Source organism: Punica granatum, chromosome 6 (genome assembly GCF_007655135.1).
Source record: "Punica granatum isolate Tunisia-2019 chromosome 6, ASM765513v2, whole genome shotgun sequence".
In the NCBI taxonomy this organism is placed as follows: domain Eukaryota; kingdom Viridiplantae; phylum Streptophyta; class Magnoliopsida; order Myrtales; family Lythraceae; genus Punica; species Punica granatum.
In genome coordinates, this window is record NC_045132.1 from 15499914 (window position 1) to 15526800 (window position 26887).

At 38.6% G+C, this 26887-nt stretch overlaps 3 protein-coding genes across 4 annotated transcripts; 2 read left to right on the top strand and 1 right to left on the bottom strand.

The window, feature by feature from the left end:
- Positions 1–3333: 3333 nt before the first annotated feature.
- LOC116209971 (outer envelope pore protein 16-4, chloroplastic) lies at positions 3334–6141 on the top strand. Its single transcript, XM_031543744.1, has 6 exons — positions 3334–3497; positions 3589–3640; positions 3739–3770; positions 3866–3899; positions 4659–4726; positions 5743–6141. Exons 1-6 carry the CDS (start codon positions 3429–3431, stop codon positions 5875–5877), a joined length of 390 nt encoding a protein of 129 aa, XP_031399604.1. The 5' UTR covers positions 3334–3428; the 3' UTR covers positions 5878–6141.
- A 6230-nt stretch (positions 6142–12371) lies between these two features.
- Positions 12372–18379, top strand: LOC116211862 (caffeoylshikimate esterase). 2 transcript variants are annotated; one of them, XM_031546385.1, is made up of 8 exons: positions 12372–12643; positions 12842–12968; positions 13153–13185; positions 16443–16598; positions 16717–16847; positions 17029–17166; positions 17269–17367; positions 17758–18379. In XM_031546385.1, the coding sequence occupies exons 1-8, from the start codon at positions 12614–12616 to the stop codon at positions 18151–18153; spliced, it is 1110 nt and encodes a 369-aa protein (XP_031402245.1). In that variant the 5' UTR covers positions 12372–12613; the 3' UTR covers positions 18154–18379. The 2 variants fall into 2 exon arrangements, with proteins under 2 accessions (XP_031402245.1, XP_031402246.1); XM_031546386.1 differs by having other exon boundaries at positions 16452–16598.
- An 850-nt stretch (positions 18380–19229) lies between these two features.
- On the bottom strand, positions 19230–23757 carry LOC116210806 (UDP-glucuronic acid decarboxylase 2). The gene is made up of 7 exons (XM_031544863.1): positions 22979–23757; positions 22715–22862; positions 21988–22067; positions 21618–21701; positions 21336–21410; positions 20058–20150; positions 19230–19942 (listed from the first exon to the last, which is right to left on the bottom strand). Exons 1-7 carry the CDS (start codon positions 23594–23596, stop codon positions 19718–19720), a joined length of 1323 nt encoding a protein of 440 aa, XP_031400723.1. The 5' UTR covers positions 23597–23757; the 3' UTR covers positions 19230–19717.
- Positions 23758–26887: the final 3130 nt, after the last annotated feature.

A 26887-nucleotide genomic window follows, 5' to 3' on the forward strand; every position in this document is an offset into this window, starting at 1 on the left:
AGAATTAGCTGCTCCATATGGCCCTAAGCTAAGCATTAGGTCGTACGAGTTAAGCTGTTATGCCAGGAGGGATCATATTAGGAGGCTTGTGTATGCGGATGACATGACTTGCACTGAGCAACTTAGGATGGATAGAAATGCATTTTTCAAATTGTGTCATATGCTTCAAGATATTGGGGGTTTGAAAAGTATAAGGAATCTACATGTTGATGAGCAAGTGGCAATGTTTTTGTATGTTTTGGCTCATCATTTCAAATATCGAGTCATTAAACACCAGTTTGATAGATCGGATGAAACTGTAAGCTGATATTTCTGCAATGTTCTCAAAACAACTTTACATCTACAAGCTTATTTATATAAGAAGCCCCCACCAATAGCTGTTAACTCCTTGGACCAACATTAGAAGTGGTTTAAGGTAGCCAAACTAATGCCAAATTTGGTCAAATTAAGGAGCTAACATGGCGGTAACATTATATTTTGGTTCTTATAGAATTATTTATGTGCTCTAGACGAGACATATCAAAATCAGAGCGCCCTTGGTTGATAAACTTAGATACATAACTCATAAATGTAACATAGCAACCCATGTGTTAGGAGTTTGTATTCCAGATATGCAATTCACATATGTTCTTCCTGGATGGGACAATTTTACAGCTGATGAGAGAGTATTACGAGATGCTCTTTCTAGGGAACATGGACTTAGAGTGCCTACTAGTGAGTATAATATTTTTTTGACATTGATAATATTAAAAGGTAAGCTTAATAACATATAAAGTGATATAGGTTTTTTTGCCCCTCTTAATATATAGGTTGTTATTATCTCGTTGATACTGGTTATACAAACTATGAGGGATTTTTGGAACCCTTTAAAGGTTAAAGTTATCACCTCAATGAGTGACGTCAAGGACATCGACCGAGAAATGATGAGGAGATTTTCCATTTGAGACATTCATCTACTCGTAATGTTATTGAGAGGTGTTTCAGCTTGCTTAAGATTCGATGGGCTATTATTAGGAGTCCGTCATTTTATCCCGTTCGATTACACAATGGAATTATAATTGCTTTTTATCTCCTTCATAATTTTATTAGGAGAGAGATGGCTTTTGATCCTATAAAAGACCAACTAAATGAAACGATTGGTGACAACCGTAATGAGGATGTTGATCATATTTTTGATATTCAAACATCAAATGCCTGGAGTAATTGGAGGAAACAATTGGCAATTGAGATGTTTACTAAGTGGAACTCCTCGACTATTTAGTTATATGTTGTGGCTGGGAGTTCTAATGTAAACTTTGACGAGTAGTTTTTCATTTGTTTTGGGATTTGTATGTAGTATTATGATTGCTTTCTCAAGACAATGTGGAGAAACTTGTGTTAAATTATTATGTAGATTTCATAATTATATTAAGATGCTTCGGTTGATTTTTATGGTGATGTCATGAATCTATTTCAATGCACATGTTTATAAATTTATGAAGTTCCTATTTCCCTTTTCATATGTATATATATATATATGCATATATTCATTTAATACAGCTCCTTATTACTATTTAATCATTGTATAACAATTTATAACATGTATCTGCTCTTGATATAGAAAATGGAAGGGAGTTCAGCTTCTGTTAATTCCCAGGTGACCAAGCAAGGCAAAAGAAAATGGACTCTGGCTGAGGATGCAGCCCTTATATCTTGCATGATTGATCTTAAGAATATGGGCACCCACAATGCTGACACAAGGTTTAAGTTGGGCTACTTGCCAGAACTTGAAAAAAAATGCTTTGGGAAAAACTGCCATATTGCGGTATAAAAACAAGACCTCATATTGAATCTCAAAAAAAGACATTGAAAAAGGAATGGACTATCGTGTATGATATGATGTATTACATCAGGCTTTGGATGAGATTCAACATGTAAGCGGAAGACGATGTTTGGGAGGGTTATGTTGCGGCAATATATACTTTATCTATTTATTGTTATATTTTATCTACATGTAGATTGATGATGTTAGTAACGCTTTCGTGTTTCTGTTTTCAGATCACAAAGAAGCCATTCCATTTAGACTTAAAAGTTTTCCTCATTTCAAATAATTATCTTTGATATATGCGAATGATCGAGCTACTGGAAAGAATGCTCAAGCTGTTGAAGATATTCTCAAAGAGATGGAGATTGAAGATATGACAAATGAAGGAGAAGTTGATGTTAATATTTCAAATCAAAATGAATTAACCAATGCGAATACCCTTACATTAGAAGACATTTCTCGTGCTCATATGCCACCTAAAGAAGAACCAGGAAGTGCTTCTTCAGAAAGAAAGAGGAAAAAGAATCAAGCTGACTTATCAACAATTTCTGATGCTGTGAACACTATGGCAGCTGACATTAAAGAGGCTTGTGTGATACTTTCAATTGTATACAAATGCAGAAATGACACAATTGTTTTGTAAACTTATCATCCCTGAGCATTAATTTTTATTATTATTAGGGGTAGAACATTAGTTATGGTGTAAAACATGGTAACAAGTTTGTATATAAGTTTCTATGGTTAATTTAGTATTGTTGCATTATCGAAAATATGTTTTACGTGGATGTTGTTCTAAGCAAGTTTATTTATCATTAGAGGCACCACCCTTAAGTGATCATTATTTTTATTAATTTATATTTTTTATAAAAACTGAAATAATAATTTTTATAATTTTATTTAATAATTAAAATAAACATTTTTTAATTTTATATTATAATAGTAGTTTATATTACTAATTAAAATAATTATTATTTATTAATTATTTAACTAATAACTAAATAATAATTTACAGTAATTCTTTATCAAGAGAATAATTTTTATTAATTATTAAAATAATTATGCTTATTAATTTATTAAAATAGTAATTTCTAATGATTATAATTAATAAAAATAATATTTTTATTCATTATTATTATTAATTGTCATTAAATTTATCTATTTATCATATTGAAGGCTGTCAGTTTGGCATGAAGGGTATTTTTGTCTTTTCATTTTATTTCTCTTTTTTCCATTCCTTATTCAAGCCAATCAAATTTGATAAATATAGTTCTCTTTTATTCTCTATTTATTCTAATCCATATATATTCTATTATGTATCAATTCTATTACAGCAAACCAAATGTAAGTTGAGCCCTGCATGCTACCAATGATGGATTTCTAAACATAGTGCCTATATATGAAGTGACCTTTCCAAACGTGAGGGACTTGCATAGACAAAATAAAAACATAGTGACAAAAATGAAAGAGTTACAAAATATAGGGATAGTTCTGCAAAATGGAGGCGCCCTCTAAAAGGACCAAGCCTTCAGCCTCTGAGCTCCAGCACCCTCTTCCGGCGGTACTTCTTGAAACCGCCGAAGACCCAGATGCTTGCGCGTCGATGAAACTCCGGAGATGAGTGAAGATGGAAGACCCTGCCGACGTAGTCCCCTGTTCCTCTCTCGCCGTGGATTCCATCCTCCGCTTCGGCACTGTAAAACTCCTACCACTTCTCTCCATATCGCCCCCCTTTATAGTCCTGCCTCCACAAAAGCTTAACAATTTCAAGCTGTCGTTTCACGCAGGCAGGGGCAATCTGGGGGTTGTGCTTGGGCCCCTATGATGCTTCGAAACTGGGTAGAACTCCAATGCCTCGCTTGAATTGAACACCCTTGAGTTCGAATTTTCAGACGTACTGACATTGTTCCCCTCTTGTGGCTTTTTACCTTGTGCAGGTCTCACGGGCGTCCCTCGAGCTTCCTTTGTGGTAAAGCCTTTTGCTTTGATTAGTGATGCTCCCCTGCTTTGATGTTTTGCTAATAAAAATTGATGCAATTTCTTTTCCCTGTATTTCATTAACAGGCAAAGTCTATTGGCCAGATCAGCTTCCAATGTGGTAAGTTATCTCTCTCGTTACGAATCTGCAAACCGTGTCTTGATAACATGAAATACCCTTTTCATGTATGGCATTGGATTTTAGGTTTGCTTCATCCTTTATTGGTTTAGGATCCTCGTCTTAATTATTTGTACATTTTGAAGGCGTATATTTATTTCCATGGCGGGACTTTTATCGTTGCAGCCTATTGGATGTTACATGTTTAGGGAAGATAAATGTGGGCTTCTTTTTTTTTTTGAAAAATTTTCCTAATTGATGATTGTTTATGCTGATGTTTATCTCGACTGAACTGGGACACTGCATAGGTTCACCAAATTTCCTGTCTGCCCATGAAAGTTATTTTTGGCCCCTATTTTTTGCCTTGATTCCGTATCACCTTAGGTCTTCTCTCGTTCTCGTTTGATTTTCCTTGCATACCCTAAAAAGGAGTCTGGTATTTGCTGCTTATAGGAATTGGGACATTTCATGTATTGATTCACGGCGTGCCTGTGATAATGTGCATTAGCTCAGTTCATTATTTGCTGACACTTGTTGAAATTTGAGATCAACTTAATCATCTATTAACTTACTGGTTTGGCTTTCTTAGCTTCTGTCTAAATTCTTGGATAGATGACCTGAGCTTCCAAGCAGTGGTACTATGTGCATGTCTAGCTGTGATAACCTATTTGCTGATTTTGGTGGTTCATGTCTTCCAGTTTCATTTCTTTCATACATTATAATCGAATTCTTTCTCATATGTGCTTTCTTCGCATTATTTAGGGCTTGTTGCTGGAATTTTCAGCTCAACTAGGTGTGGTATGCAAAGATATCGAAGACGGGATGATTGGGTGAGTAGTAATGCACAATACACGTTTGGTCTTTGTTCAATTGCTAGCAGATTTGCCAAGATTATGATTCCAAATTCATGCTTGAGTCTTGATGGTTTCGTATCTATAGTATGTAGGTCTTTTAGTTCCTTTCCCTCAATAATCGGCCTGAAAATTCAAAAGCCACTGTCAGCTTTATTAGCTGATGATTTGCTTTCAAGATAATACTGCTATGCATTTCCCTGCAGATGTTTTGGTATTGAAGCTCATATAGAAAGTTAATCTCTTGATTTGATTGTTCCTCTAGGAGAGAGAGGATTGAAACCTGCTCTTACTGGTCCAAGTGAAGTAACTCGAGAAAAGAATCTGACCTTTGAAGGATAGAAGGAATATTCAATGCCATTGATTTAGCTGTCGGCTTTTGATTAGGCAAATGCTCTTTTGGAAAAATCCTGGGACTAAGCCTTGCTATGGCTAAGAAGGGAAGAGAAAAGAAAGCCACATGACTGATCAGTGGAGAACGTGAATATGTGATTTCTTAATTAGGAGTTTCATTGTTAGCTAGAGCTCTAGCTATCGAATCTTTTGTCATTGGTAGGGCTACTTATTTTGAAAGGCGAAGAATAGCAGATCCGAAGTAGGCCAAATATTGGCCTTTTAACTATTAGAGAAGGGAAATAGGATCTGGAAAAAGGCCTAGCTGCTGTTGATTATTTTGAGGAAGGGAAGGACTTCACTTGGGACGTTAAGAGAACCAGCTCCAAGAGTTTTAGCTTCTACATTTTCTCCTGTTGCTGCTTTTATTAGCAACATGGGTGTTAGTATGTTTGGTCACCGCATGCAAGCCCGTCTTCATTGAAGCGAGTAGTGCCTCAAATAGTTTTCTTTCTCTCTCGACATGCAAGCCCGTCTTCATTGATGCATTGCTTTGCAAGGAACATGTACTCATTTTTTGATAATTCATTATGGATTGTATGTCATGATCATATGCTTGAGGGAGACTCGAAAGCAAGCCAATGACAATTTGTTCGTTACAGGTGAATAGTTGCATTGGAGGAGCTATCGCTGGTGCAGTCGTTGCAGCTGGAACAAGAAGCTGGACGCAGGTGATTGGGATGGCTTGTCTGGTTTCTGCTTTTAGTGCTGCTGCTGACATTACGAGAACAAATTGAAGGGTAACATTCAATGTGACAACTCATTTTCTTTTTCATGTCGATTCTCAAACAAAATAGAAAACTTGAGGAACCAAACTGTACTTAGGAAGTACTTTTATGTATGCCGAACAGTCAACATGCAGCTCATTAGGGAAGAAGCGAAAAAAAGTGGAGGCGAAAGGAGAGGATAGATTGGGGATCTGTGGGATTAAAACATGACAGAGGAAGCTTTTTGTATTAATAATCTTTTTTTTAAGGCATTGTTCCCTTCAAGAATCCAAATTCTTCTCCCAAAACAGACTGAATTGTGACCATAAATGAGAGGGATCTTCCCTTGTTGGAATCCTTTGAGACCGCGGAGTTGTTTAAACCAAATAAACCTTAAAAAAAACAAAGAAAACATATAACCACATCCATGTTGGGTTGGTCCCAAATTGGTGTCAAACTCTTGACCAAATAAGTCTGTGGACACCCATCTCTTATGTTCGCAGGATGTGTCATTCGGAAAACTGTACGGTCAAGCTTTTTTAATGGCTGAATCCTTATGTTAACTGCCTACACGAACCCTTTCCATTTTGTTGAAGGATCGGAGTATCAACGAAGAATTAAACTTTACATTTGAGTTATAAAATAGCTTCAGGATCAATTAAGATTGCCTTCAGTGGTCTTCAATCCACTAATACGAAAGCTTATTAATATAGGCCCATACAAGTTAAGTTCAATGGACCTGAGAAAATGCTATTTAAGGACCAGGTTTTACAAAATGAATTTAGCATAAGCCAATGAATTGAAGCTCTCAGGTTTGGTTTGGGACTGGAGCGCGGTCGTCGATGTAAAAGTACTAAAATATAATTGCTGGAAAAATAAGTGATAATTTTCTACTGAAATGTATTTGAGAGGTAAAAATTTGAAATTGCTAAAATTAAAATTAATTCTTGAAATAAATAGATATAAGATGTCCTCTACCATTTCTTTTTTTTTTTTTAATGAGATGTCCTCTACCGTTGTAATTTTTCTCTACTCGGTTCTTGTAATATGTAACCATAGTTATTGTACTATAATCACGATTAATAGATTTTATCCACATATTCAATTCATAATGGAGTTTCACCGGAATTCCTGTCAGCCTATGCTATCACACGGCCGTGATATAGTAATTTTCTCAGCTCTCCCGCAGCCATTTTCATCCAATTTAGCAGCACCATGGCCCTCTACCCTCCTTTCCTTTAACCACCCGATTGAAGAAGGGTCATATTGAAGTTGACGATGATCCCCCTTGCGTCGTTGGATCGAGATGAATCTCATATTCGATTGCACCATATGTCGGTGGTGTGTGTTAGTTCGGAAGCACGTCGGAATCAGGATTTGATATGAAAATGAGAGGACATGGACTATCAACTTCTAGCGCCGTGCTTCTATCTGAAAGCAAATCTCATCTCTCGTATATATCATGCGTTTAATTTCTTCTTTATAATTGCTGGCCCACCCAAACGCAAAAGGCACATCTAACCAGTTCGTCCTTTGACCTTTGTATTCCTTCAAAATCAAACACTGTCGCCTTTAATTTTTAATGGCTTGAAAATGAGAGTTCATGTACCACGAACAACTTCATCAATTTAGATCATCTTGTAGTTCCGGTGGTGGTCACATTCTAATCGGGCCCATATGATAGAATAGGCTTGCAGCTGCTCGTATTGATGTAACCGGTCTTCTTCAAGCAAAAAATCGAGTCATGACCTTCTTAAATTATCGTATCAAATTACTGATCGTCTTTATTTGATATGTTCCTGAATCAGCCCGGACTGAATAGCGTTGATCCATTAACTCGGGCGTTTGAGTATTCAGGTGAAGGCGCACGGGCCATGTGAAAACGAAAATTGTCATCACTCTAGTGACGAGGGGTAAGCAAAAAAAAGTTGGAAGAATAGATAGTAATAAATCTGTGGCGGGTGTGGATTTTACTTTTGGGGTCTTAGGAGGTCGTTGGGTCCGTAACTCTACCGGTGAGCATTGAATGGAAAGACTGGGCTGGTGAGATTAATGTGTCCGTTCAATTTCGGGAGTAAAAGTTGGAGTCGAGCATTTTCGTTGGTACTTCAATTCAATGCAGAGTCCGTATGTCATGTTCAGGTTTTAATGCAAATAGGCACGAGATATGACATTAGAGTAGGGATGCTTAGACGTCAAATGAAGCATTTAATGAATGAATGATAACAAATAATTAAGCATATTTGAGACTGTAAATGTGCAATGGGGGTGAATGATCAAATTGTTTTGGCTTCTCTATTATTGAGTGGTAATCGTGATTGTTGTATGAGCCCTGAATAGTAATTGTCATAACAAATTAAAAAATATTGAATTTGAGTATTGTGAATGATTATAATTATTAATTGGAATAACATTATCCCTTATGCTATGTTTGGATTGGAGGGTTTAGGGATTTTCAGAAAGAGAGGGTTTGGAAGTGTTACAAACACCTCCAAAAACTTGTTTGGCAAAATTTTATTATAGTTTTGGAGGAGTTTATACTTCCACCTCCAAACATCTCCAATGGCCGCAATTCCTAACCCTCTAAATTTTTGAAATGCTTAGAAGGTTTTCATACATTTTTTTTTTTTAAAAAATTGACATTCCGAAACCTGAAGAAATTCGAATAAACAAAATAGACCCAATAAATCCCTCCAAAACCTTTAATGAATTTCATCCAAATAAAAGTTTTGAAATCATGTCATAACTCCTTAAACTTAAAGCCTTCTCTTCCTTAACTTTTCATGATCCTCCAAACCCCAATCCTCCAAATCCTTAAAAAATAATATCCAAACATAGTGTTAGTAATTTGGCTCGTCTCGAATTGGATGACTTGGAATTTAACTTGTCTTAAATTCGGATCCCATTGAACTCTCTAATACTAGAGTGCAGTCCAAGAGAAGAGGAGGAGGAGGAGGACGAGGTATGAGCAAATAATTTACATCACAAAGAAATTGAAAGGGAAAAATCGAACTGTTGAGAGTGGATATCTCCATATTTTTACAAGAATTTGGCCAACGATACTTGGAAAAATATTACTGAAAACTTTCTTAATTTTACAAGAAAATTAATATTAAACGATCCTGCTTTACAACATATATATATATATATATATATAAATGTATGTATATGTATGGTGAGTAAGAACAAAAAGCACACTTATAATTAGCATAAGCTTTGGCATGCCTATTGATCGTGCGAGACTGACAACATGATCATTGGTCGTCTACATTCTTAGCAGAGGTTGCTTATGCCGCATAAGAAAGAACTTCTCCCATTTGACACTTTTCACTGTTTGCTCCGCTAGTTTGGTGCCATTTGTAAGCACTCAATTCCTAATCTTAAAATGAACAAAATTGATGACTGCCCTATGTTTGTTGGCCCAGAATAGCGTTTTCGATAATAGAAGTTGCGTTTCACGTACCTTGCTGTATACAATGCCTTTTAAAGTATGCATCGAGGGCTGCCCCAGGATAGTTCTGAAAAAATCGATACAATATGAGATAAGTATAGTCCAGGGGCACACTAATTAGTCACCAACAGTACAGCTGCCCGTGTCCATGGATGCCGGCGACATAGTCGTGATAAAGCTAGGGACACATCCGCTCAAGGCCGATCTAGCTCCCCATCATGAGGCTACATCGACCCTTTTCGATGCCAAAATCTTTCGAGGACACCTACCACCAATCAATTGTTGTGGACTCGGCAGCATAGGATATTGAACAACCACCGGACTTGAGTTTCTTCCGGTATGAATTCAGATTCTTTTATATGAAATTTCACTTAATTAATGGCAAGGAAATACAATATTTTTTTTATTACAAAAGAGGTGCAAAATCTAATATAATAAAAGAGATATTATAAATATCTAATAAAGAAGTATGGATAGTCCCACTAATGAGGTATCAACCTACGACTTTTACGTAAACAGATGAGAACGTAAGTTACTACGCTACATCTTACGAAACTTAACCAATCAAGTACAGAATAACGTCCAGCTAAGTAAATTAGTTATGTCATCTAGCACCATTTTCTGTCTCCCTCCCTCCCGAATATCCCTCCCCGCCCGATATCTCTTTTCTTTTTCTTCATCTTCTTCTAACTGAAAGTCCAATAGGACTCAACTTATTCATGTTTAGATCAAGTTGGCGCATTAGGGGGTTTTGATACGTCGATTGTTAAATTACGGGAAAAGTGAAGATTACAGAAAATTTAATTATGGAATCATTTCACGTGAGTTAAAGGTCGAAAAGTAAAGATTGTTATTAATGTATTGGATTATTGGAGAAGTGAGTAATAATATTTTATTGATGTGAGTTAATTCGTGAGACTCAACATGATTTTTCCGGGAAAGTTCGAGAATACTATGTGTTAGCTCGGGAAAAACTTTCCCAAGAATGGCCGAAAGTTTTAACCACGGGAGTTAACTGAGGTTAAAACTTTCCCCCAAACATGGTAAAGTTGGCGGGTTTCCTTGCACATTCTTGGGAAAATTTGAAGAAATCCACGAACCACACAGCCCCTATAAAGTTAAACTCACAAAACTCAAATTGATGATCTTTTGTTTTAGGTGAATAGGTATACTTTAATCATTCATACTTTTTCCTTTCAAATATTATATCTCCTTTTCTTTACTAGATCGATGGGTATTCTTGACAATTCTTTGAAGAATTATGTCAACCGAACCATGAAGGGCAGTGTAGTAGACAAATTTTGCTATTGACTAACCTTGCAATGCAAAACTACACTGCAGAGATTATAAATCTAAAAGCACTTCATCCAGGGCAAGCCGACATTTAATAGGGATTAGTATCCATCAATAAATGAAGAATACCCTGTGGACTTACTCTAAAAAAAAATAATTTCAACTAATTTAGTTATCATTTTTTTGTGGAAATTAAATATCATTTCCTTTTTAATTAAACATTCAAAACAACAAAAATGGATGTGCCACCACTATTAAATAAAATCCAAAGAGAGGGTTTGGTATCAATTTTATTTTCCAAAACTACCCTTTTAGCATATTATTCGATTAATAAAAGTCACAAGATTATGGTTACATTAATAAAAGTAAAATAAGAAACTATCCATTACTCTTCCCACATCCCTATTCTCTTTCCTCTACTCACATGCAAGTAACTGTCCATCACTATCTTTCATTTCATTATCACAAGACTTAATTTTTTTCATCTCTCTTTTCACTCCCTCCAATATTTTTATTTTTTTTACAACAAAAATGTGCGCGGTAAGCGGATGCCTCCTCTAGTTTTATTTTTGCAATTAGATATTAGCGTATATTTGTTATGGAGTCTTATAATATCTTATACGTAAGTTCATGTTTTGGTTTGAATGTTGACAGTTAAAAAAATTAATTATATTTTATTTGTGTTTACTTGACACGTATTCATAAAATGCATGTGTAATACGTGTCAATTTCCAATTTATTTAAAACTTGTGATTCATATATTTTTAATCCTTGTGTAATTTTCTTCAAAATCCTTATTTTTAAATTTCAGTTTCTTCTTCAATTTCAGTTTGAAAGGTGCTTTTAGTTCCTCGACTAATAAGCAGTTCACCTTTTAAACCAACAAACGCCACGTTATTTGCCAAATTAGAAAATCCGCATCATCTGCGATATACGATACATAAAATATTTCGAGATGTTGATAAAAATAAATAATTAATAACTAAATACACAAAAAAACAAAAGAAAAAGAATGACATGTAGTATATTGAACAGAGAATTTTATCGTCGTTCGCGAAAACGCAAAAACGATATAAATCTTTAATCGTGATGAGGCGCTATAATTCCGAAAGCAAAGCTTGGTGAAGGTGAACTTTTTCCAAAAGTTGGAGGAGCACATTAGAAAGGATCTAAAACTCGGGGGCTGAGGGACCGCCGACGGTCATGTTTGTTCGCCGTTAGCACGGTCCCACGTCGGCAAGGATAAGCCCTCGGACTGCGCAACACACGATATGGGCTTTATTTCCCGCCACCTCATCCTCTCTCCATAACATAACACTACAATATTTTAAAAGATAAAAACATAATACATATCATTTTGTTTCTTCATTGAACAAAACAATACAACTTGATTGGGACGCCGGGGCATCTTTTCCCATTAATTAAGTTTTCAAGTTTGAATATTGTGAATCGAAAATTCACAATTGGGATGAATCCAACTTTAATCTGTATTTACTTAGAACACGTATGTTTCCATAGAGTTGGTGGTTAAAATATTTTTCTTCAACATGCATCATTACTATTCGAACTGTGCTCCAATTAATTCAAGGTGAACCGAATGAGTCCAATATAAGAAAAATTCTCCTAATCATGATTTTTTTTTTCCTTGACAATATTCAAAATTCATAATTTTATTTAAGGAAAACGTAAAGAAAAATAGAAAACAATTTTTTAATGCCTCCAAATCCCCCACCACCATTTATAACCTCCCCGAGAACCAAAACGATACCCCATTCCTTCCTCGGTTCCTCCCTGCCTCCCTCCCTCCCTCCCTCCCTCTCTCGCTTTCTCTCTCAGAATCTGCCTCTTATTTCAAAGTTCAACGTTTCCTCTGGCCATCTCATCTTCCTTTTGCTTTCTGACCTAGCCGAAGAAAAGCACAGGTTTGTTAGTAAGTTAGTAACCTTTTAGCAACAGATCGGACTATATCGGCTGCTCTAAGAGGCTTGGATTCAGTCTTTCATGGTATATGTGCTCTGACGCATGACCATGATGCATGTTTTGTATGAGGAGGTAAGTTCACTTGTAAAACAAAAACCTCCTCGCCCTCTTCATGCTTTGTTTTCCTTAGTTTTTGTCTTCTGGGTGTGTGTCTAAACGGGTGTGAGTGTATATACATATAGCTTTATGTATATATGTGTGTGTGTGTGTGTGTGTGTGAGGTGTTGTGATATAATGAAATCTTACAATGTGGGGGAACACTTATGGCAGGAGTACATCCAAAACTCAAGGGGGGTGAAGCTCTTCACTTGCAGATGGTTGCCTTCTTCTACTTCTAAATCATCATCATCATCATCATCTCCAACAAGCCCAAGGGCTCTTGTCTTCATATGCCATGGTAATGATAATACTTTGAAATCAATTGTATTGATTTCCACAAGTCTCTTTTCTCTCTGTCTCTGTTGCGGTCCCTCTAAAAGTGAAACTGGGTAGTAGGTTTTGTTGATGATGATGATGTTGTGAATGAATCTCATTAAATTTCTGGTCTTTTGGGATACTTTTTCATTAAATTGTGTTTGCAGGGTATGGCATGGAATGCAGTGGCTTCATGAGAGGTAACTGATGAATGTACCTTTCTCTCTCTAATAATAAATATCCCTTTCTTCTCTTCATCTTCTCCAACCTTCCTTTCCTCCCATTCCGTACGAGAAAATCTTAAATGATCCTTATTTTTAAGTGGCCTAGGATATCACCAAAAAAAAACTAATAAGATTGTGCAAATATGATAATTATTCGAGAGATTAATACTATTTTTTTATTTATTACTATTCAGTTGGGGTTTTCCTAGAATCAAACCTAAAAATTTCTCATACTATGTGCAAATCTTCACCATTTCCTTCTTATTTATGATTCGTTTGCACTCTTCTATTGTCTTGGTTTTACCATCAATTAGGTCCATATACATTGCTTTAGTCCTTCCCCATCTCGTCCAATCGAAAATTGATTGATTCAATTAGAGATATTTGTACTTCGGAAATATGGACCACTTGTTGATGTGACTAATAACCGTTTTTATATAAATAAATATATTCACACCATAAATTACACGTAACGAGTTCCTCGCATTATAAATTATTTTTTAATATTGTGAAATTGCATATCATGTCATTATGAACGTAACTCGAGTTTTGTGATAAGAATTGAATTCTAAAGCTTCTGGACAGGAGATCGAGTGGCTGGTGGCTCCCATATCTAGGCAAAATATTAAGAAGCACTAATTATTATTTGGGGGGACAATGCATACATGGTGGGCTATAGCATGTTGGCCCCCTAGGTTGTTAATTAAAACATAATTCCTTGGCCATTTGTTATGGCACGTACGTACCTCGACAAATTAATAGGTAAAATAAAAATGCATGTGGAAATGGTAAAATTCACATCAGAAATTAGACTTTTGGAAATGTGGAGATTTATAGTAAACGTGTGGAACTCTCCTCTGTTCGTACAATTCGATCATTTAAATGGTCAACGCTATAGGTGGACCAACTTCATGGGTTACAAGAGAGGAGTTGATGGCTGATGTGAATGAGAGGTTTGACTTTGGGTGGTTGATTAATCATGTTACTGCTGGTCCAAAATTAAGTTAACTAAGCTACCCCATGAAAATTCAGTTCCATCGGTTAGGCCAACGGCTTATGCCCCTTACTTTGCCAAGTAAATCGAGGGATTTTGTTGGGTTGGGGACGAATCATGTGGGTCCACTCCTTTGACAATCACATCTAGAGAGTATTTCCCAAACTAGAATTTTTTTTCCCTTCTTATTTTCCATGCCATATCTTGAGGAATCATTTTTTTCCGACATAGAAGAAAATATTAAAATAGGATTCATGTGGTAGTTCACTTTTTTGGTGAAATTCAAGTTTGAGTGACTCCAAAAATCATGCATAAAAATACTTCTCAATCCCTAGTAAGCAATATACGTCATGCGTTGGTGAATTGATATGTCCTATGAGCTTATAAGGTATTCACGTGTATCATAAGATTGATCAAGTCAAACCTGCACATCCTCATTTTATATGTAAACTAGTTATACCCGCACTGTGTGCAAAATTATCAAAATAAACAATGCGATTATATTCATTTTTAGTATATGAAATTGATATTTAACTGTTCTTCATTATTCTAAATTGGAAAAAAAAATAATGTAGACTTCTATGTTACTTCTAACTAATTGACAATTTTATTAATTAGAATATGTAATTAAAAGAATTGAATTATTATAACTAATGTGGTAAATAAGTAAATAAATAAATATAAGTTCACCGAAAAAATAAATAAATGTTAAATTGCTAATTATGTATATATATTTATTTATTTATTTTTATTTTTTTTGGGGGGAGAAAATTGTTGTACAATTGAGAGGAGAGGAAGAAGAGAAAATTTGATGAAGTGAGAAATGAGTTAGTGGGTAGTTTCTTAAGTAACTATCTTATTTTAGTCCCGAATCAATATATGGCTCGTATTAATTAGCACATATTTGGAAAATAAAACGTGAGACCAAAGCCACATCCTTTATATAATAGTACTATATGTATATATATACACGTAAGAATAAAAAGAGGAACTTGTGACAGAGATAGTTGGGCAAGCAAAAATTTATTGCAGAGATAAGGATGGATCCCATTGTGACGCATAATTCCTTTTTTTTTTTTGGTGAAAATCGACAATTCCTATTTTTCAGTATGGATCTCTTTGCAATTGTTTTAAAGACTTCCATGAAAATTGACTACTTATTACGTCGAAGCAATGAAGTTCTCATGAAATAGCTTTGCTTGCTTGTTTGAACTTCCATCTGTTTGCTTTGGCAAGAGCATTTGACTTTGATTTTGCATTTTAATTTCTTGCCCTCTGTGTTTATATTAGATATGACGTCTGTTGCCCAATATTTAGAAAAATCCCAAAGGATATTTCTCATACAACATATTATGTCGCACGAGAAGAGAACTTGTGAGTCTCATAATCCTAGTTCTTTTTAACGTGCGTAGTTCATGATACCACACACAGCACGAATGACCACAGTTATTGGATCTCCCTGAGGTTCATATAAATGATCATTGCTCGAGCATACTTAGATAAGGCCGTGTCTAATTGGTTGGATGATCGATGTATGTAGAGTCCTATGAAACCATATCATGACAACGGCAATGCTGTGTCATATACGCATCTTCTTTCATAACTTCAATAATTTGAGTGCTTTAGATAAGGTTGGGTCATGTGCCAATATTCCAATCCAATGTATTCTTAATTATATCCTTTTCTTGTTCCCATTTGAATAAAAGAGAAATTTGGTACTTTGTATTATTAAGCTCTGAGAACGTTACAATATTTTTTCTCACCCTTTCTCGTAGATCCAATTATTAATTTATGAAAGGTCCCCATATCTGATTGAACTTATTAATATAGATGAAATGTCTCATCAATGTCACTGATTTTTTGTGATCCCTTTAATTATCTAACACAGTATGACTCATTTTTAAAATGTAATTATAATCTTGTTTATTAATAATATTTCAAATAATATTATCATTAAAAAATTTCAGTTGATAAAATCAATAAAGAAGAAAGTAAGAAGAAGTATTGGTGCATTAGTGAAAGGGAGTGAGACATAATTAAAGGAGAAGTGGGAAATGATGGTTAATAAAAAAAATTTTAAATTACTTGTAACTGGAAAAGATTTTAATTTACTCATATATTCATAACTTTCAAAATTCTAATGATGGTTCACTTTTTTTTTATATATTTTTGTGGAAGAGATGCAAATAGTAAATTCATCTCTACGAACCAATTAATTTGTAACAATTTTTCTGACAAGGTCGTGCAGAATGCGGGATGAGGCTGGCTACAGCAGGGTATGCTGTGTTTGGGATCGATTATGAAGGTCATGGGCGTTCCATGGGGGCCCGATGCTACATCAAGAAGTTCGAGAACATTATAAATGACTGCGACGATTTCTTCAAGTCCGTTTGCGGTAATCACAGATACTATCTCTCCCTGCATTGCTATAAGTATCTAGCAAAGAAAAAAGTGAACCATTTGATATGAAGTTAAATAGATAAGTTGTGTTTTATTTACCTATGTGTCGACAGCTCGAGGAGAGTACAGAGGCAAGAGCAGGTTCTTGTATGGGGAGTCCATGGGAGGAGCAGTCGCTTTGCTTCTTCACAAGAAAGACCCCACATTTTGGACCGGCGCAGTTCTCGTCGCGCCAATGTGTAAGGTATGATTGCGGAATAAAACTTCAGTCCACAGAACATTACCATTCATTACCTCTCCCTGGCTAAAGTACGAACAAGCATGGGATCACGATTAGCATGCATTACCTTAAGTCATAGTTCAGTTTCATTACTACAATTACTGGAAGAGTTTTCATGGTTTTTCTGGCTAATGAATTGGGTCAGATATCAGAGAAGGTGAAGCCACATCCTGTGGTAGTGAATCTTCTGACAAAGGTGGAGGAGATCATTCCTAAATGGAAAATTGTGCCCACAAAAGATGTTATCAATTCGGCCTTCAAGGACCCCATCAAAAGGGAACAGGTGATGACGGTTCTCGTTTCTGTTATATCTTTTTAAATCTTCACTATGATGGATTAATCTTTCTTGGAATGAATTTGGTTTAGCTGTGATTGATTTCTGCAGGTCAGGAGCAACAAATTGATATACCAAGACAAACCCAGGCTAAAAACAGCTCTGGAGATGCTGAGAGTTAGCATGAAGCTCGAAGATACTCTACACGAGGTGACAATTTCTTCTTCTTTCTCTTCGAAGTTTATTCGGTTATGCGATTTACAACATGGTTCTTCACAGTGAACTCAGAGAAAGCTTGAAAATATGAAACTCGAATCTTGCAATGAGTCAAAGCTAGGCGACTCTGGAATAACATTTCGGAAGCGACTGTCTATGCGATCATTAGAGAGCAAGTGCCCATATTGTATTTCTACCTTGAGAACATTTTTCTAATACGAAAGTTCGTTACCAACTCAAAAAAGACATGTCGTACATCATGAACTATAACCATGTGCGGGTGGTTAAGGATTTCAATTAAGATTAGCATGGATGCCACGTATTATGTTGAGCATATAATGATCATTTGGTCCTACTGATGCATTGATTTAACACTTTTTGTAGGTTACCTTGCCGTTCTTCGTGCTGCATGGGGAAGCAGATGTGGTGACGGACCCGGAGGTGAGCAAGTCGTTGTATGAGCAGGCGAACAGCAGGGACAAGACCATTAGACTGTACCCCGGAATGTGGCACGGCCTCACATCCGGAGAGCCAGATGACAACATCGAGATTGTCTTTGCAGATATCATCACCTGGCTTGAAAGACGCAGCAAGGAGAAGCATCACGATCGTGCTGTGAGCGCCCAGTCTCCATCTCAATCATATTTGAGCAACGGCATCGAGAGACTGGCCATCTCTGCCACGATGGGCACACTAAGGACCCCGCAGAGGCAGTCGAATAGCGGTAGCTACCTGTGTGGATTGAAAGGCCGCCGGTCGTTCCGGCACTCTGCAATGTAGCTCACCCTGCATCTGTGGTTTAGCCAGATTGTTGCTTCGATGTCGTATGTGGGCCGTGTTGGACGGGTGATCATCGGAATTGGTGTATTTGAGTCTAATTCAAGTGTAACTATAAGAGAATGAGGGAAATAATGTTGTTGAATAAATATTTCTGCATTCGGGTTATAGAATGTGTCGGAGATCATATATTATCAATGATATATCACCGTAACTCGAATTGCATGTAGCCCGACCTGACTCATAGTAAAGCTTGCCCTGCCCAGCAGCCCAGACCTGGAGAATCTTGCCCTTCTCGAGGCCTGAAGTTGTGTGGATGTGAGCCGATTTGCCTTCTTTGGAGGAGCAAAATATCGATAGAGAAGCGAGAACGCATACTTGCCACCACGGGACGAGGAACCTTCTTAAATCCTTCTTTGCAATGAGAAAGCTTACTAGGATCAGAGGGAGGTTGGTGTGCTTACACATCGTACCTTTGTCCTAGATCTCGTTTGATGTACTAAAGGACATGAATAGTGGCTTCCCGTACTGCCCTTGATGTACTAAAGTATGTTGTATTTTAACGTTAACATCAAAAGTGAAATTTGGTCGCTGAGGAAAAAAAAAGATGTTGTATAGCGAAACTTACTCAGACACGAGATTATCAGATTTAATTCTCGTTAGTAGAATTTTTCTTGTCCCACTATTTTTCTGTTTCTATGCATTACTATGGGCCCATCCCATTGGCCTCCTGTTATTAATTAAAAAAATAAAGAGTCCACATCTTGTGCGTTTCTCATCTTCGTTTTGGCCCATTACCTTCTTAGGCCTTATCAAGCTAGCTAATCGCCTTGCCTGGAATTAACATTGTATGGTCTGAAGTAATTGTTTTTTGATGTATGATGTGGATTAATTATAAGATTGCCATGTAAGTGTCCATTAAAACAACATAGAACAGCGCCACACAACCTAGGTTTTGGTTCACGAATTCAATTTAGCTGATGAGAGTTTCAAGTTGAGATTCCTCGGAAATTTGTGTCCTCGCGTGAGTAACATACGCTGAGAAAATCCTCGATTCAAAGGAGAAAAAACAGGACAAGGACTGGAAAGGATCTCTCGTATATACTCTTTTCACATATGAGTATAGCACCTTCTAAGGGGAACTCAACCCACAGGATAGGATGTCTCTGTATCCTGTCGAATTTACGAAATTTGACAACCACAGCAACAAAAGCAAATCTAACCGACACGCCTCCGGTGCAATGCCAAAGTTTGCACCAAAAGAATATAAGAGTAATTCCAAGAGCCCTTCATCATCTATTTAATTTGTAGGTGGGGACAGAAATGAACAGCAGAAGCTACAAAAGATGGTAGAATAGAAGCGAAATGAAGGGGATGGGGCCACATCTAAGCATCATCTAGTGATAAATTTGAAGGGAAGCTGGTACGAGATTGTGCAGCATTTGTGTCGGTGCCAACTCTGTACTGCTTGTAACTCGGGAAAGATACCAATGAACTGATCTTCTGCCGAGGAATCCTTCTAGAGGTCTCTCCCTTGTTCTTTCATCAATATTATTTGACGATAAATCTAAGATGATGATGATGTAGTTGTGCTACTCTCCTTCTGGTCCCCGAAGACGCGTTGCCTGAAGTCTTTGACCATGAGAGGAAGACCCTTCCGCAGCGACACCTTGGGCTCCCATCCTAGCAGCTCCTTAGCCCTTGTGATATCGGGCTTCCTCTTGTGCGGGTCATCCTCTGTGTTGGGCCTGAAGTCAATCTTAGCATTCGGGTCAATGGTTTCCTTCACCACCTGCAAGACACCAGATTTCAGGAATTTTACATGGATCACTGATTGATGAACAATCAAATCCCTGCTCTTCAAGCATATGAAAAATTATATGAGGAAAGATGAATAGGTGACTGACCTCAGCAAGTTCAAGCATTGTGAATTCACCAGGATTCCCGAGATTGAATGGTCCCACATGTTCCCCTTCCATAAGGCGCATCAGACCCTCAACCTATCATGCACAAAAAATAATAAACCAAAAGAAGTCACATGACAGAGGCATAGTATTCTGCTTCGTAATAAACTGCAGGAGAATTGACATGACACGGTTAAACTCGCATGAAATGAAACAATACGCGTCTCCCAAGTCCCGTAAATTAGTGAGAAGTAGAGGATTTACTGGGCGACCTAACAGGAGAAGCAATTAAGGTTTGTGGGGTCCCATATGAGGACATCACCTTTTGGCAATTTAACATCCAACCATCCCATGTGCTTCTGGGACGCTTTAACTGACAGGCATAAACAACGGAAACAGGACACCCAGTTCATCATTCGACCCCCACACACAATACATAAAAGAAAAGCACGTCTTCCCAATCAAGAAGCTAGCAACGTGTTAGCATGCCACGGAGAGGCTGGGAGGGGGGGACTGCGACTCACACAGATACAATCAATTTTTTTCTAAAACTGTAAGGTGGGCCCTAACTATATATATAGCAATGAAATATAGTGGTATCATGTCCGTGCGTCTCTTAAATATTATGGCTCAGAGGCAATCTTTGAGTGCGCTGTACCGCGAAGGACTTTACAAGATCGGACCGATCAAAGCCAAAACATCACTACTGCACCATGATCCAGAAGGGACAACTATTCTCAAGTCCCACGGTGCCCGCTTTATAGGTTTTGACTTTTTATCTTACCACAGAATACCCACCGTCAAGTAAAGTACCCTTCCAGTGTAAAATGGGAATTGTCATTCATTCATTTACTAACTGTTGGCATATGCTCATGAAAATCTAGTTACCCTCCGTCAAGTAAAGTACCCTTCCAGTGTAAAATGGGAATTGTCATTCATTCATTTACTAACTGTTGGCATATGCTCCGGAGCACGGTTCCATCAACATCAACATATCAATGTATTGTACCAAAGACAGTACGCCGTTTTGGACTAAAATGTGTTGATGGTACTGGAAAATCTATTATTTTATCTTATGGGTGTGAAAGATGAGGGACACGACAGAATTTAACATAGGAGATATCAATTGTCTCACCAAATACAAGATTAAAGCATGGATTCCTTCTAGGTTTGGATGGGAAATAAAAAATGTTTAAGGTTGTTGAGAACTGTGTACAAAAATTGCAGGTGAAGGTTGATGACTATATAATAAATAATTACGTGAAGTGAGGAGCTTCTTACCAAGTCAGACACGTATTGGAAACTCCTTGTCTGCTTCCCATCGCCATAGACGGTCATGGGTTCCTTCCTCAGTGCCTGCACCATTTGCCCCCCACCAAACATTTTCCATTATTTAATCTCATCAATGATTTTACAAGAATAAAAATCCATCTTGGTTGATTTTCCTAATGATATCTCGAAAAATCATTTGGCTAAACCAAGAAAAATACAATCTTTCCCTAAGATTGTCCTCGAAAAACAGTTAATTTAGATTACTAAGGGGGAAAAACAACAGCGACCTACCTGAGTAACGAAATTACTGACAACACGACCATCATCGATGCCCATGCGGGGGCCGTACGTGTTGAAGATTCTAGCAATTCTAACCTGCAAGACGGGGCCCACATTCACGTTACAGACATTTCATTGGAGCTCCTCAAAAATCTCGTCCCCCCAATCACCAATAAAAAGCAAAGTTCAAATTCAATCAAATTAATCAACAAAAGAAAGGGTCCAGCTAGTAATTCGGAAGTAAAAACAATGATTGAGTTTTTTATGATAATTTAGCTTATTTATAATTATAAAAAATAATAATAAAGGTGAAAAAGAAAAAAGCAAACCCAAAAAATAAATAAATAAACTACAAAAAGCATAGAGGGAGAGAGAGAAAGACCTCAACGCCAGCGCCCCGGTGGTAGTCCATGGTCAACGTCTCGGCCGTACGCTTTCCCTCGTCATAGCAGCTCCTGACACCTGTCCCGATCCACCCACCAAACCCGACCCCACATGGCACTGTCTTTGTCAGAATCCACAAAAATAAACAATGTTCTATCCTCTGCAACCGTGCCTACAGCTAATTCCGTGAGCACGAAGCCGTCCCACTCGAGGACCGTCCACAACATCGACCTGGTCAACAAGCCACAGATCTGGCCTCCACCAGGTATGATGGAACTGGAAATGAAAGCCCCCCCACCGGTCAACAACAGGCTACATGGCACATCCATCAGGTCCCCATGTACTGTAACTTTCATGCCCATCGCGTGCCGCGACTTAATGCCAGCGACCCGTACAATGTAATGTTGACGGGTAGCAACCGATGTTTGCCACATGGAATCGTCCGAATCCCATTTCATCTATTTCAAATTGAATGTATGTCCGTTCTAAAATGATCTAGACGCACACATAAGCAGGACCGGACCGTTCATTGCTTCATGCAATGGACGGTCTTGTCAGGCTACTTCTCAAAGGTCCAATTTTTGGTACGTACAGATGAAGATGTCAATTGCTAAAACCAAACTCCTAACAGTGAACCAGCACCCGGGGCCTCGGAAAATTCTCGGGTCGCTGGTCGTTAATCAATCGATAAAGAGAGGGGGGGCAGGGACGGAGGGATTGCTCACCGATGGGATTGACGTTGCCCCAGTAAGTCTCGACCTGGGGGTGCTGCAGGGGATCACCGTACACCTCGCTGGTGCTCGTCAGCAAGAACCTGGCCCCGACCCGCTTGGCCAGCCCCAGCATGTTCAGTGTTCCGACCACATTAGTCTTGTAATCATCGAAAATTAAGGAACCCCAAAATCCCAATTTCAAATCGCAACGAATAATTTAACCAAAAGAGACGGAAGCCAGTCAGATTGTATCGAATCTGATTAAGAAAAGGATATGATCGTCTTGACGGGGTTGAACTTGTAGTGGACGGGGGAGGCGGGGCAGGCGAGGTGGTAGATCTGATCGACCTCGAGGAGAAGCGGCTCGACGACGTCGTGGCGGATGAGCTCGAACCTCGGGTTGCCGAAGTGGTGCATCACGTTCTCCTTCCTCCCGGTGAAGAAGTTGTCGACGACGATCACGCTGTCCCCACGCTGCATCAGCCTGTCCACCAGGTGGGACCCCACGAACCCGGCGCCTCCCGTGACGACGATCCTCAGCCCCTTCCGCTTCAGCCCCAGCGGCACCTTCCCGGCCCCGGAGCTCAACATCGGGTGGTGGTACGCCGCCCGGTGCTGGTACTCCTCCAGCCGGTTCAGCGAGCTGTACGGCACCGGGTCGAACGAGTATCCCGATCCGGATCCGCCCAGGGCGGCGGTGCCCGGCTTTGACGGGAGGATGGAGAAGAACACGGTGGTGATCACAATGCCGACGAGGACGCAGAGGAGGCGCTGCTCCCGGAGCATGTAGCGGATCGGCCGGCTCAGCCACAGCAGCGGCTTGTCGGGCTTCGGCGAGTAAGTGTCCGGCGCCGGCTGCGCGTCGTGGCCGCGGTAGATCAGCTCCGATCCCATAATTCCGATCCTGCTATCGTCCGCCGAGATCGAACCGAAACGTAGCGACGCGGCCGAGAGGGATCTCACGGCCGGAGGACTGAGGCGGGTCTCCGGCGCGTGGGAAAGGGATGGACGGGAGAGGTGGAGCTTTTCACAAATGGCTAGGAGGGGAATGGAGGGGGGATTTGGGTTATATAAGCAGTGGGGTGGAGTGGAATTGAAACTGGGGCTGGAGTTGGGAGTTATTTACGGTCCAGTCATTGGATCGTGTGGGTTGTTCGGAAAAGTAAACGCTTGCCGTCAGGATGTTAACCGGGGAAATGCTATTCAAAGTGTCCTTCCCCGGTAGAGGAAATTTGAATAAACCGGAAAATAAAGTAAAAAATTAATTAATAAAAAAGAGTGCTAAATTTTAAATTGCTTTTTTAAATTTCTGTTTGGGGTTATATATTGGGGAGAATGACAATAATAGTCCTATAAGTTTGTCAATTTTTTACATCGAGTCCTAAATGTTTCACTTTGAAAAAACAAGTCCTAAAAAATTTGAAAAAGTATCAGCGTTGGTCCTAAATCTAACTGACCGTTACCGTCACACTTACGTGGAGATAACGCCGTTAAGGCCGTCCACGTGGCCGTTAAATGCTGACGTGGCGCTTCATGAGTGGTCACGAGTTGGTTCGGTTCTAGATGTCGGGTCTCACCCAGAATCAGGTCGGTTCGGGTCCGAATGTCTTCTTCTTCACCCGACCAGCTCTGTTTCCTCCTCCTCTTTGTGCTGTGCTGTGGAGTTCGGCAGCGCGGGCTCAGGGAGAGGCCGGCGAGGGCGTTCCCGTGGAGCCGAAGCGTCGAGCCGGGTCTTGCGGAGGAGCAGAGGAGTGGCTTGTGAGTCTCTCGCCTCCCTCCTCATCAAATGCCAACCAACGGGAAACCCAAAATGGACATACCCAAATTAGAAGAAGTTCGCCGAGAATATGAAGAACAAGTTGGGGGAGAACGTGTTCCGGAAAGGTCCTAGCGGTTCGATATGGAAGGTGGGTCTGGTGTTGATGTTCGATCAGTGGAGCTTGTGCGAGAAGGAGGCGTCCTACTTCTACAGATCGATTGCAGATCGATCGAGCGGAGTTTGATGTTCATGGTTTCTAGAAAACCCTAAGATTACAGATCGATTGTTTGTTCATGGTTTCCTGGAAAACCCTAAGATTGCAGATCGATTTTTTGTTCATGGTTACGGCAAAAAGAAAAAAGAGATCGATGAATCGATCTGCAAAAAGAAAAAGAAGAAGAAGAAAGAAGAAGAAGGAGAAGAAGAAAGAAAGAAAGAAAAAAGACAACAAGTTCTAAACGGTAGCATACATTCGAGATTAATTATGCCTGTAAATTTGCTTGACTGAATGGATCGACTTTAGATATTTACTAAATGTTTATCGGGTTGGCACCAATTGAATGTCCAGACAGCAAGTTCTACTCGGTAGCATACATTCGAGATGGACTCGAGCTGTGCCTTTATCGAGTTTTGTCAGAGCATAGCAAAAGTCTAGGCGCTTAATTCTGCTTCAGATTGCTCGAACTTGTAAGCGTTAAACACTGGGCAGAAAAACAAACAGTAAGATGATGGAGCCACTTATGCCCCCAAAAAACTCTATTTGACTCTTAAATTTTCAATGTACAACACACTCAATATCATTCCCTCAAGTCCCGACCCCGATCAAACGAGAAACTTTGCTTTTTGCCTTCTGTGAAATTCTCCGTTTCTAGTCACAACAAATCCATTGTTTGAGTCTGAAAGATTACAAACAACGAAGTTTCTCCAAAGATGTAATCGCTTTCGTAGCTTCCGGCAACCGACCCAGGAAATTACTACGCGGAGACTCTTCGTCCTGATCTTCCCTGTTCCAATTGTCCTTGAAGTTCTAATCTTCCTATGAATATCATCAGCAACATCCTCTGATGGGCTACTCCTGGCTCTGCTCTTGCTCGATTCACCAACTTCCTTAAAAACTTTTTGAGGGCCGCAAACATTCCTTTTCTTCGCTATCTTCTTGTGGAGCTCCTCTTGAGCTTCCTTCTTTGCAGCTTCAGCAGTCACCAGCTGGAAGGAAGCGGAATAATCGCATTGAATAATGTGAGAGAGTGGGAGGAATATAGAGAGAGAGAGAGAGAGAGGGGAAGAAAGGAAGCAGAGGAAGACGAAACAGAGAGATGAAAGGAGGGGGATCAAGCCGGGTTGAAATTCAAAATTCGGACTGTCGAGTCGGGTGCAGTTGGGCATTCGTGCCACGTCAGCACTTAACGGCCAGTTGGACGCGCCGTTCGCCTAGCTGGCACTTCCGTTAACGGCGGTGATGGATAGGACCAATACTGACACTTTTCCAAACCTTTTAGGACCTGTTTTTTCGAAGTGAAACTTTTAGGACTTGATGTCAAAAAATGACAAAATTTTAGGACCAACAATGTCATTCTCCCTTATATATTGTAATTATCAATTTTTTGCTTTTTTTAAGTGGGGGATGTTTGGTGGAGCAGGCGGTGGGTTTTTCAAATTTCTGCCTTGTGGCTATTTATTCATTTCATCAGTCGTTTAAATTTCCACGTTACACGTGTAACGACCAGAGGCTTATTCGGGGAGTGTCACTGCCGATGAGAATTTTATTTTTTTTTTTGGATATGAGTGATGAGGAGAGGAAGTGTTAAAATGATCATTTTTGGAAAAAGTAAATTAATTATGACAAATAATAATTTTTTGTACAAATGAAAACGAATAGTTAAAGTACATGACATGGAAATGAATCCAATGATAGGAATGTTCATTGGAACATGACGGAAATTGAACATTCTCAAAAAAGAAAAACAATTCAGTCCATAATAAATTTCTCAAAAGCACAATTCATTTTGGGTAATAAATAAATTTCTAAATTTACATATAAACTTCAGTTGTTTCTAAGAATATTTTTTCTAATTTTTCACCAATAAAGGTGGGCGAAGCTTTTCAATACCCACGTATGTTTCTAATATATCATACTCCTAATTTAAAAAAGAAAGCATTACTCTCATAATTTCAAAAAATTCAGTAATTACGATTATTCTTCTTTATTTTAACAAATTTCGTGACTCGAACTTGCCTTCTTCTTTTAATAGGGTGTTGAATATATTTTTTATAACTCAATTAACATTTTATTAATTATGATACTCCTAATTTTTGTTGCTTTCAATTTTTTTCGCTTTCACAATCTGGCTCTAATTAATTAACTCATCGGGAACTGCCTTCATTTTTTCGAATAAATTAGAAAAAAGGGAATATACTTTCAATTA

Excerpts from the sequence above, each read along its gene's own strand:
- LOC116209971 (XM_031543744.1), top strand. The coding sequence starts at position 3,429 with ATGGAAGACCCTGCCGACGTAGTCCCCTGTTCCTCTCTCGCCGTGGAT. Across the intron at positions 3,641-3,738 it reads CTATGATGCTTCGAAACTGG|GTCTCACGGGCGTCCCTCGA; the intron begins GTAGAACTCCAA and ends TACCTTGTGCAG. Across the intron at positions 3,771-3,865 it reads TCCCTCGAGCTTCCTTTGTG|GCAAAGTCTATTGGCCAGAT; the intron begins GTAAAGCCTTTT and ends TTTCATTAACAG.
- LOC116211862 (XM_031546385.1), top strand. The coding sequence starts at position 12,614 with ATGACCATGATGCATGTTTTGTATGAGGAG. Across the intron at positions 12,644-12,841 it reads TGCATGTTTTGTATGAGGAG|GAGTACATCCAAAACTCAAG; the intron begins GTAAGTTCACTT and ends CACTTATGGCAG. Across the intron at positions 12,969-13,152 it reads TCTTGTCTTCATATGCCATG|GGTATGGCATGGAATGCAGT; the intron begins GTAATGATAATA and ends TTGTGTTTGCAG.
- LOC116210806 (XM_031544863.1), bottom strand. The coding sequence starts at position 23,596 with ATGGGATCGGAGCTGATCTACCGCGGCCACGACGCGCAGCCGGCGCCG. Across the intron at positions 21,702-21,987 it reads ACCGGGGCGCTGGCGTTGAG|GTTAGAATTGCTAGAATCTT; the intron begins GTCTTTCTCTCT and ends CCCGTCTTGCAG. Across the intron at positions 19,943-20,057 it reads CAATGCTTGAACTTGCTGAG|GTGGTGAAGGAAACCATTGA; the intron begins GTCAGTCACCTA and ends GGTGTCTTGCAG.